Source organism: Alexandromys fortis, unplaced genomic scaffold (genome assembly GCF_014885135.2).
Source record: "Alexandromys fortis isolate MF-2015 unplaced genomic scaffold, M_Fortis_MF-2015_v1.1 scaffold_41, whole genome shotgun sequence".
NCBI classification, from domain to species: Eukaryota; Metazoa; Chordata; class Mammalia; order Rodentia; family Cricetidae; genus Alexandromys; species Alexandromys fortis.
In genome coordinates, this window is record NW_026067923.1 from 4,420,559 (window position 1) to 4,432,345 (window position 11,787).

Genomic DNA, 11,787 nt, shown 5'->3' on the forward strand with positions numbered 1-11,787 from the left:
CAAGTTTGCATTCCCACCAGCAATGGATGAGTGTACCCCTTTCTCCACAACCTCTCCAGCAAAGGCTATCATTGGTGTTTTTGATTTTCGCCATTCTGACAGGTGTAAGATGGTATCTTAAAGTTGTCTTGATTTGCATTTTCCTGATCGCTAAGGAAGTTGAGCATGACCTTAGGTGTCCTTTGGCCATTTGAACTTCTTCTGTTGAGAGATCTCTGTTCAGCTCAGTGCCCCATTTTATAATTGGGTTGATTAGCCTTTTACGGTCTAGTTTCTTGAGTTCTTTATATATTTTGTAGATCAGACCTTTGTCAGTTGTGGGGTTGGTGAAGATTTTCTCCCAGTCAGTGGGTTGCCTTTCTGCAGTCTAATATTATTGAAGGCAAATAAATATTGAACTTCTCAAAAGGGCTTCCTATCTGTTAATTTCTAAGAGGAAATTTGAGTTATTCCTTTGTGGATTCTGTAAGATTTAAAACTAATCTTTCTCCATTGCCTTCTTGCTCTCACATCCACATACCTGCATATCACTTGCAGTAATGTTTGCTTGATCATTATACATGATCATTCTACTTAGGGGAACACATACACATGAAATAAAAAATAGTCCTAAAGAAAGTAAAAGGAAGACCCGATGTACTTTTACAAAGGGAAAGAATCTTAAAGCTAAGAAAGCGTTTACTGGCATAAGTAAGCTCAGCAAGACCTGCAGAACCCTCTGATGAGATTCTTTTCAAAAAGTGTATTTCTAATGAAGACACTGCAATGTTTGAACCTTTCTCAATTCCAGCAAGAAAAACAGTAGCTTTTGAAACAAAATTTTAAAGTTTATTTCATAACTTCAAGACCAGTAAAACAATTTAAAAGTACCTTTTTGCATTTTTATAGATTTGTACTGTTTTCAATAATTATAAAACAATGAAATTGTGATTCAATTTTCTAATAAATGTTAAGAAAACATCTTAAAGAATGTTTTAAAAAACTCTCCATTGTGTCTACAACTTTCACAATTAATTTGCATTAATATTTATTCAACAAGTATGCACAAATCACATCCATAAAATACATTTTTTACATTACTCCTAGATTATATATTTTAAACCAAAATTCGTAGAGAACTATACAGCAAAAATTCCTTAAAATTATTTGAATGTCAGTCAACACAGTCTTAAAATTAAATAAATATGAATTTGCATGCATTGGGCCATATTTTCAAGCTACATGAATATTTTGTGCTTCATAAAATATAAGTTTATTTTATGTACATTGTGACATCATTGTTCCTTTCGACAACTCTGTAACTTCTCACCACAGACTAAATAAAAAATCTGCTATGACACATAAGTTCCAAAGAATACAAAACTTGCTTGTATACACACAAACAACAAAAATAGACTCAGCAGGTAGTATTTACATATTTGCTCATACATATGCATGCATATGAATGCAGCAATAATAAAGAAAAATAGGTTATCAACTTAAATGATTGATTGGTGTCATGAGGGTCTGAAGTAAGTGTACTTAGGAGAGGTATAGCGAGGAATGGATAGAGCGAAAGTGATATAATTCTATTCAATTTTATACATATATATATTTAACTAAATGTACATATATATGTAGGTTGCTCTCTCATGTATATGTGTCTCAATCTGAGCAAATTTACAAATTTAGTTACCTTCTAAACTCTTAGATGAGTAGATGGACAAAGACAAAGGTAATAAAATGATCAAGGATTTTCAGAGTTCACCAATAACTAATAAAATGTATCTATAATTTTTATATAATATGTTATAACACTGTGCCTCATAAAAACATTTAAATGCTGTCCATTTGAAGGGAAGTGTAGACCCTTGGTGGCTCATTCCATTTACTCTTATGCACTGGGTGCCTTCTGAAAATGAAACACTTTTCTTGTATTGATCCTGAGTGGAAGTGAGCAAGAAAAAATTTTGATCATGTCCCATCTTGCCCTCCATGATTTTGCTTGCATAGGGAACCCTGAAAACCCGGCTGAAGTTAACAGAATTAGCTGCTCAAGAAACTTTAAGTGGTAATTTTATCCACACAAGTAATAGATAACTGACTTCGGACTGACATTGATCCTTGTGAAAAATCATGGCATTTCTTAAAACAAGATCTTTTAAAATACTATTCCTTATGTGAAGAATATTTTTCACATGCTCCTCTGGAAATACTACAAATTTTAGAGTATAGAAATGAGAGTTCAGATCTCTTCTATTATAGACATGTTATTTTGACAAACTTGACATCTCTGAGATTCGATTCCTCAAGTAAGTATATGACTCCTGCAGCGCTCATGAAAATCACATTATCTGAAAGAGGAAATGTCTTGTGCTCATGCTTTGCAAGGAAGTGTGTATGTGTTAGGTATCTATATCTTCATGTGCTAAGAGGGGGTAACTTTATCCTCATGTGTTAAGAGGGGTCTCTGTTACCTCATGTGGTAAGAGGGGGTAACTTTATCCTCATGTGTGTGTGCTCATGTGTTGCAAGGAAGTGTCTATGTGACCATGTGTTATGAGAATTGTTTTCATAAAATCTAAGTAATAATGGACAATTTTTTACCATATTGTATGTGAAATTACCAGAGTTTTAATTATTCATGTGTTGATTAAAAAGATGAATTACGTTTAAGTAATTGCTCATTTATCTCAATTTGTAGATAAATTTCCAACATCAAGTAGAGATAAATCAAGGATATAAGTCCCTCAGAGCTTTCTCCTAGGCGTGGGGTCAGAAATCTTCAGTACTGCAGGGCAGGGATAATAGATGCAAAGCCAGGCCACTGAGTCATTCATGACATATGGCACTTGTGAGGGTTTTTATAAGGTAATATTTTCAGGGTCACAATTCTTTTTTACCTACTTTTCCTTGAAAGAAGAGTTTATTGGTGCAAATTAGTTTACTACTTCATAGGAAAATTCTGTCAGCCTTAACCAGTGAAGCCCAGCAATTATGTTCTCTAATTCAATGACTATAGCATTAGACACTATCATTGAAGAAAATTCCTTATCTAACATGCTCTGCAAACTGAACTGAACATTATACTAACCGTTCAGCTCCTTTCTCTTAAAATGATTACTTTATTTAAGCACTGCTTTATCAGCAGTCTGATTATGCTTAGCAGAATAAACCAAGATTGAGGAAGAATTTACATATAGAGGCAAAAGGTTTATCCTTAACATATAAGAAAGAATTTTACGCCTTCTTTCTGGTAACAATCATATTTTAACATCAAAATATTTATTATCCTAATAAAATAGAATGTGTTACTTTAATTGCACCATTGGTAGAACTTTTAATTTTTTTTAATCTCAGGATCATGCGAAGGTTCTACAAAAGAATGCTGTGGCTTACATTAGCCTTCATAGTCCTATTCGTGGCAACAGCAGTCTGCATCCAGTAGCATCTCCATCTCTGCAACAACTGGTTCTAGAGGTAAGGTGGACCAAATGTCAGGGAATAATTGCTCAAGGTTGCATTCTCCTCTCTAGGTTAGTGTTTCTTGGTTTATTTCATTTAAGTAATCATAAAATGATATGTAAGGGTTTTGAAGAATTGCCTGCCATTGCATCTGTTTGCTTATCTATTTGTCTGCCTGGTTGTTTTGGAGGAGTCTCTCCATGTAGCCCTGAGAGGCCTAGAATTCATGTGGTAGACCAGGTTAACCTATAACTTAAGATACCCTGGCCTCTGCCCCCCAAGTGCTGAGTTTACAGATATGTTTTTTTGTTTTGTTTTTCAATAACGAAATTTATGAAAAAGGAAAAACTTATTTTTCAATGAAGTGTTGTGAACTGTAAAGTTTATGACATCTTACTAATAATTATTTCTCACATAACTCAGGATTTAGCAAATGCTTTTTCCTCATTTTTGTTCCCTACTTATATTTTTCATAACATTTTCTGAACATGAAGGTGTCTGTGCTGTTTCTCCATACTCAGAAAACCACACTATCACTGGGGTGCGGGTTCTGTCCGGCCCCAGTCTCTACTGGCAAACACTGAATATGACTTTTCCAATGGCCATAGGGCTTCCAGGAAGTATCATTGGAACTGAACTAGACAGAGATGAAACATGCCTTGAGTCACTATAATGCTCAACTGAAATGTAATGCAAATGAACACTATATGACTTTCATAAAATATTTTCTATTTTGATAATTTTCATTGACATTTTCATATGTCATACAATAAAGAGAGACATTGAAAAAGATCACATGGAAAAATACGCACATTTATTTTCAGCTATACCCTAGTGTGCAAGCTGTGAATTATATCTGGCTTCTTTACCAGACTCACAAGAAATCCATGGAGGAAACAAGCTGCATATTTTTCCCTGGGAATTTCAGATACTTCTAAATAAGTGAGTGGCCAAGAGAAATAGGCCAGATACTGAGAAATGGAAAAAGAACTTCATTTGTTGGCTTGTTTTTGTTTTGTATACATAGAGAATGACACTAAGACACAGCTCTACAACTGAATTAGATAAATATACTTTTTTGTTTTAAATTTTATTCATTATTATCTAAAATTTTAAATATAATATGTTATAATTATTTACAAATTTCATGCATACATGCAATGACCATATTTACCACCAACTCATCCCTTTAGCTTCTTCCTGATACATACACCCTATCCTCTCATATCTCTTTTCTATGCTCTATTTCCTCTTAGTTATTTTATTTTTTCTTAGCCCACTGAATGCAACTTGTCCTGCCTGTAAGTGTGGAGCCCTCAACTAGAGCATGGTTAATCAACCAAGATGCCATAACCTTAAAGAAAGCTGACTTTCTCTTTTCCATAAGCCATCTGCTATCAATAGCACCTCAGTTTCTCCAGCGTTGACCTGATGCAGATCTTATGTAGGGAATGACAAATTCTGCAGGTTCACGAGTGAGTTCAGAGGTGCTCTCATTTGCAAAACATACTTTTTCCCTTGGTCCTCCGCAGTTCCTTCATCTTACTACATTTCCACCCCTTCTTCCACGATGCTCCCTGAGCTTTAGGGGTGGTGGCAGGGTGTGTTGTTGATATTCCTTCCATGACTAAATACTCCATAAACACTCTCTGCACTTTGATCTGTTGCGATTTTCTGCAGCAATATTATTTCTAGGTATATAGTATGGAAAGAGAACAGACAGAATGTGATGTGCTAAATACATGTGCAAACCGTTCAAAGTGCAGATTTAATTAATAAAAATATAAATTAAAATTCTGTTTAAATATTTTCATAAGAGAAACTGTAAAACATTTAGTATGTGCAGCCATTTATATGGGAAGAGGAAAGAAGTGTAAATAATTAAATGTCTCATGGCAATATCCCTTCTTATATATGCTTAAGAGAGAAACATTTTTTGGTTCTGTATTGAAAATACTTATATATTAACCTTATATGAAAATGACCTTGAACTGTACTGAAAGGAAACTTCAATTTATTTTGCTTAATGTGTTTATTAATATTCATAAAACTATTTCATTTTGTGTGTCATAATAATGATGACAAATTAATTTGTTTTCCCAGAAAATCGATGGTCTATCAATGACTTACCAATCAAATATGAACCAGAGACAAGAACTAAGGCTTTTGTTCAGCTATTTTTTTTCTGATATTTGTGCTCCTATGTTGATTGTGCTTTTTTGTTCCATTTGTGCTTCTAATGTTTTAACAAATATAAAACTGATCATATCACTTGAAATTGTTAAAAGTTTTAAAACTGAACAAGTCTATTTAAAAACTCAGAGTATCATTTTTGAGTCCTGAATCTTTTATTTAAGAAATTTATATACATATATGTATTCAAACCATAACTTACCTCCCCCTGTTTTGTGTATTAACTGCTTCAGTGGACCAGGTGGATCTAAAGTGAAATGTATAAGAGAATATATGCTTAATAGATGTCAAGAAAGTGTGAAATTATATAAAAAGTTATCAAAATACACTGGAATATTAAATGTTAACGTATTAGTTAAACAAAATTTGAGAAAAAAAATAAAAAAAATTTGAGGTATGGACTTGGATCATTGTCTATAATCTTCAGTTTCTAAAAATGTTAAACAAAATTTGAGGTATAGATTTGGATCATTGTCTATAATCTTCAGTTTCTAAAAATGTTAAACAAAATTTGAGGTATAGATTTGGATCATTGTCTATAATCTTCAGTTTCTAAAAGAGTTAAATAAGACTTCAGATATGGATCTGGATTATTGTCTATAATCTTTATTTTCTAAAATCACACCTCTGCTGGAGACTTCTGTGTGCTGGCAAAATAGTGACACTGTTTCTGTCCACCTGTCTATGTAGAACCAGAATTGCAGGATAGATACACGCTAACTTTAGCTGATGAAGGCAATCAGCTACATAAGGCAGGGGTACCGATCAAAGTCCCAACATCAAGGTCTGGATGTTCAAGTAGCTGCATTTTATTTATTTATTTATTTATTTATTTATTTATTTATTTATTTATTTATTTATTTATCTATTTACTCCCTCATCAGCCCAAAGAGCAATCAGGGTTCCCTGCCCTGTGGGAAGTCCAAGGACCACTCACTTCCATCCAGGTCTAGTAAGGTTAGCATCCACGAAACTGCCTAGGCTCCCACAGAACCAATATGTGCAGTAGGATCAAAAACCCATTGCCATTGTTCTTGAGGTCTCAGTAATCCTCATTGTCTGCTATGTTCAGCGAGACCGGTTTTAACCCAGGCTTTTTCAGACCCAGTCCAGCTGGCCTTGTTGAGTTCCCAATAGAACATCCCCATTGTCTCAGTGTATGGGTGCACCCCTCGCGGTCCTGAGTTCCTTGCTCGTGCTCTCCCTCCTTCTGCTCCTGATTTGGACCTTGAAGTAGCTGCATTTTAGAATCAATGTTTGAGACAGCAATATCATCTGCTATGTTCATGTAAGCTTTACCAATGGTCAATACAACTAAAGGAATTTTTAATTCATGAATCTCTTTTTAAAGTGCATTATTGTTTCAGATCTTTATTATATATAATAAAATAAACTTAAATTAGCCTACTGCTGATATTAAAAATGATTTTCTATTAACAAACACTTAAATATGTACTCTGTGTACATGCATTTGTGTGTGAATGTGTTTGTGTGTGTATATGTGTGAATTCACTTAGTTCTTCTGAATAAAGTAATGTGAAATAAATTCTTATTTTTAAATCTAAATTTACAATAGAAGATAGACAAGTCAGAGGCCTTGGTTGATGAAATACATCTGACTTCATACAAAATAACTTACATTATTACTGCTAAGATGGAGACAGAAACATTAGTACATGATGCAAACATGCACTACCTCTGTCTCTACATAGTTCTTCCCTTTCAGTCTTCAGTGCATTGGGCATAGAAGTGGGCAGGAAAACTTCAGAATCCTGCCTCACAGTCTGTTGTAAACCTCCTTACTGGATGTGTATTCACAGGGAACTCAAGTTGTGCATGACATTGCTTTAAGTGTTACTGAACAAAATGAGCTAATGAAATGCCCCAATTTTCCAGGAGCTTAGGACTATGCCAGAAAAATAAAGCATGCAATAACAGCTAGAGAAAAATAACAGTAGGAGATACACTGCAGTAGAATTCACAGGAATGATACAATGGGATTGGATGAATTTTAACACTTGTGTTAAAAGACAGTGCATGAAATACAAACAGACTTCAAATCCCACTCAAAGTCCAATAAGTCATGTAAGTCAGCACCAATGATACCAAACAACTAATTTCTTTCAACCAGTTGTGTTAATGTTTCTTTCACTCCTTGGTTCTATCTAAAGGTGCTGCTGATAGTCTTCTGTCCATCTGTTTGCTTCTGATAGTCCCCTCCACAACTTGCTGTGGGTAAATAATGCTCTTCTTACCTGTCCATGCCAGATTTTTCAAGAAGTCAAAACAAATCTATGAAGCATTAGTTCAAATACTCCAGTTAGCAGAAATCTGACTTAAAGACAGTAGAGGCATTTGTTATCATTTATGTTGGTTTAATATATGGTTAAATACTTGGATATGTCCTTATATCTAATAAATAGACATATCCATATTAATCTTTAAGGTTATATGCTAATAAATAGGTATTATCATGGGAACAAGACTTCTAAATGAGCTATCATCTCCTAAATGGTCCTAAAGGGGAAATGATGATATGTGTCTTTCAATAACAGACACCACAATTTGGGAACCACACTGAAACCTGACTTCATACTGATGATTTTTATTCCACAGCACAAATGTCACCAAATCCAGAGCCCAATAAATAGCACGCAGCCATTCTCAGACTTCTGGTATCTCTTAAATGTATGTCTGTCCCTATTTGTATGCATGACTATGAAATCAGGAATCTCTTAAAAAAGAAATTACTATTTTCTAAATTTTGTTCATTTTATCACTATTTGATATTTTACGTGGCCACAGGATGCTGTAACAGCTCAATTTTAATTTTACATGAATGCTGATTAAACATGGTGATATTGAATATGCTACCATTTTGAAACATTGTAAACGTCATTTTTCCTAATTGAAAACCTACCAGGTCATCGAGAAATGCCCTACATATTTTATTTCCAGAACATTTGAAATGTGTCTCGTCTAAGTGAATCAAAGTCTTAACCAGAAACCCATGACCTTTGCCTTACATAAGGTTTCCATTGATGTGATAAAACACTGTCACCAAGAGCAACTTGGAGGAGGAAAGTTTTTTTTTTTCACCTTTCATCTCATAAGTTATTCACTGAGGGAACCTGGGAAAAATTCAAAGCAGGACCTTGGATAGAGCAGCTTGAAGCAGATGCCATGGAGGAGCATCTTGCACTGACTTTGCTCCCATGGCGTACTCAGTTTGCTTTCTTAGACAACTCAGGATCACCTACCTAGAGGTGGCAGTATCTGCAGTGAGCTGGGCCCTCCTACATTATCATCAATCAGGAAAATGCCCCACAGGCTTGCCTATAGGACAGTTTGATTAGAATATATTCTCAGTTGAAGATCTTTCTTCCCAGTTGACTGCAGCTTGTGTTGCCGAGATACACCTAGCCAGCAAGGCCTTATTAAATTTTGTCCCTATTTTGTTTAACTCATTCAGTTAAACCATTCATGCTTTTCAATATGTTTGCTGTCTTGTCGTCAAACAAATGCCTTAATTTTATGAGGTTTCCCTGAAATTATTTTCCATAAACATTTTACAAGCGGTCACTGTCTAAGAACTGTGGACAGCAATGCGGGTTAAACGTGAAGTTGTTCAGTGTTTGGGCAAGCGCGACTCTCCATGTATCTTGATAACGAACTAAGCACAGTCATTCCATTGTGACTTGATTTCATTTTATATTATTCAGTTGTGACAACGCACATGATTTTCATGTCTCACAGTTTAACTAATTTAACTTGTGTATATTTTTAATAGTGGCAGATGATAGGCTGTGTGATGGGAAAACTGCCATATAAGCTGTGCTGTTCCTCAGTCTGCTCTTGATAATTATATTTGAAACACTGAAATGAAGCTTGTTTTCTATTATTCTTGCCAAAATAGAGAAAAGTAAATTTGCTTAAAATTTACTTCTATTTACTTGACTATCATGATAAATTATATAACTGTGTGTTTTAGTTTCTATTTTGTTCAGTCAATTGATGAGAAAAATTATCTTCACTCTTTTGATAGTCATGAATTCTCATACTGTTCAGTGGATTATACTTAATTTATCTTTGTTTGTGATGACTTCTACTAGTAGTCAACTGAAATGACCATATAGGCTAATATACTGATTTAAAATCCTCTTTAATTTCCAACTTCAATAAAGTCTTCCATTTAAGATTGTAATTCTATTGGCAGGATTATATCTCCTAGGTTTACAAGCCTTCTCTCTGTGTTAAGAGCAGGCAGTCTCTCAAGTTTATCACTGTTTTATGAGGTTTCCTCTTCAGTGTACATTGACAATATGTAAATCACATTTTGTTTAAATCTAGATACCAAGGGAAGTCTTAGATCTAGTTCAAATCCCAAGATTCACAAAGCAGCTTACTTAGATGTTTGAGTTATTTAGCCAAAGAGAAACCCAAGCAGCTAAAGGTATTAGCTAATTGAGCTTGAATTCATTCACACAATCATAATTAACGTTCCATTAATAAAAAGAAATGGGATGAACAGTTCTTTGTCTGTGAGTTTCTAACACTCTCCCAGACATTTGCTTGGCAGGACTTCGAAAAACATCCAGGCGAGGTGTGAGCAAACCGCATTGTTCAACTACAGAGTCATAATGCAGCTCAACATGTTTCCTATTTTTTTTTCATGAAATTCACTCTAAGGATTTATTATGGCTTATATTTTCCCATCTGCATATCAATTATCTTTAACATGTTAGATGAAAAATCATTGATAATTTTGCCATTTATCCCACACTTATACCTGATGGTTGTCTTTAATAACTTGAATATTTTATACTTTTATGAGTAATACATAAATTAAAGTTTTACACTACAAAAATAAATAAAGAAAAACACCCTATTTTGATGTAAGTCCTGGAGGACTTTGGTGATTGCTAGCACTTTTCCATGACTATTGTTTCTTCTCATGTTCAAATGCTGTTGTGATAAAGAAATTTTTATTTTGGATGATTAGTTAGGTCTTGTTCTTGATAAAATAATTTGATTTACTGAAACATGAAAAAATCAATGAAAATGTTACATAAATGATTAAACATTTCTATATGCAAATGGCCTTGACTAAATCCATCTCCCCATTGTGTTGTGAAAAATGTTACTAAAAATTCAAAAGCTCAGGGAGTAAATGAAGTGATACAGTCTGTTTCAAATCTTCCTCACTGAGAATCATTATCTTTTAGGTCTAGTGGATGAAATTCTTCCAGCAGCTTAAAAGACACTGGCATTTGACACTTTTTTGAAAGAGAGAGTAATTTTTCTTTAATGGTATAACCTATGGGAGTTCAGCAACATGTCAGGGCAGCCTCCAGTCCTGAGACTAGTTATGCAACACAAAGTGAAGATGATGGATAGGATAAAAAGAAAACTCAAATTAGAGTAGCATGTATGGGAGGATATTTATGGGAGAATTGGAGGAGGGATGAATATTTTCAAATATATTTTCTTAAATTCTCAAAGAATTAATAAAAAATATTGTTTAAAAATAAGATAAGTTAAGCTGGAGAAATGGCTTGGTGGTTAAAAGAGCACTAGCTAGTCTTCCAGAGGTCCTGAGCTCAATTCCCAGCAACCAAAAGATGGCTTAGAAACATCTGTAATGAGATTTGATCCCCTCTTCTGGCCTGCAGGCACATGCAGGCAGAAAAATGTATGCATAATAAATAAATCTTTAAAAAAATATAAATTAGGTCCCCCCCAAAAAAATGACCACAGAAAAAGCAATTTTAAGTAAACACTGTTGAGGCTACAGGTAGATTCTGTACAAAAGCCTAAGCAAAGGTTAAATACTCTCACTTTGCTAATAAACTCCCTTAAATGATAAAGTCTAGAATCTGTATTTTCAAGCCAATTCACCTCTTCTGAATCATCACTCAGAATCTGCTGCTCACACTTGAAGGTGTACTCCCATTCCTTTGCATCAGAAATATCTCAGTATCTCATCTGCCAGACCCCAATCTTGCTTTAGCTACCTTTGTTAGCTAACTCTTGAGTATGAAATTATAATTTTTTTTCTTTTTTTTTTTTTGCTTTACTCTTAACTTTTTTTGTTTTTTTTTTCCATTTTTTTTTATTGAGAATAAGAAAAAAAAGTTTCCGCCTCCTCCC

At 34.2% G+C, this 11,787-nt stretch overlaps 1 protein-coding gene across 7 annotated transcripts in view; it reads left to right on the forward strand.

The window, feature by feature from the left end:
• Naaladl2 (N-acetylated alpha-linked acidic dipeptidase like 2) overlaps positions 1-11,787 on the forward strand; it is a 1,236,187-nt gene that overhangs the window by 902,887 nt on the left and 321,513 nt on the right. For 6 of the 7 annotated variants that reach the window (XM_050142050.1, XM_050142054.1, XM_050142052.1 and 3 more), the window contains one exon: positions 3,340-3,459. In XM_050142050.1, coding sequence (XP_049998007.1) covers positions 3,340-3,459 — 120 coding nt within the window. Of the gene's footprint in view, positions 1-3,339; positions 3,460-5,547; positions 5,944-11,787 lie in introns of those variants that run through there. The other variant, XM_050142056.1, reaches the window with a different exon arrangement.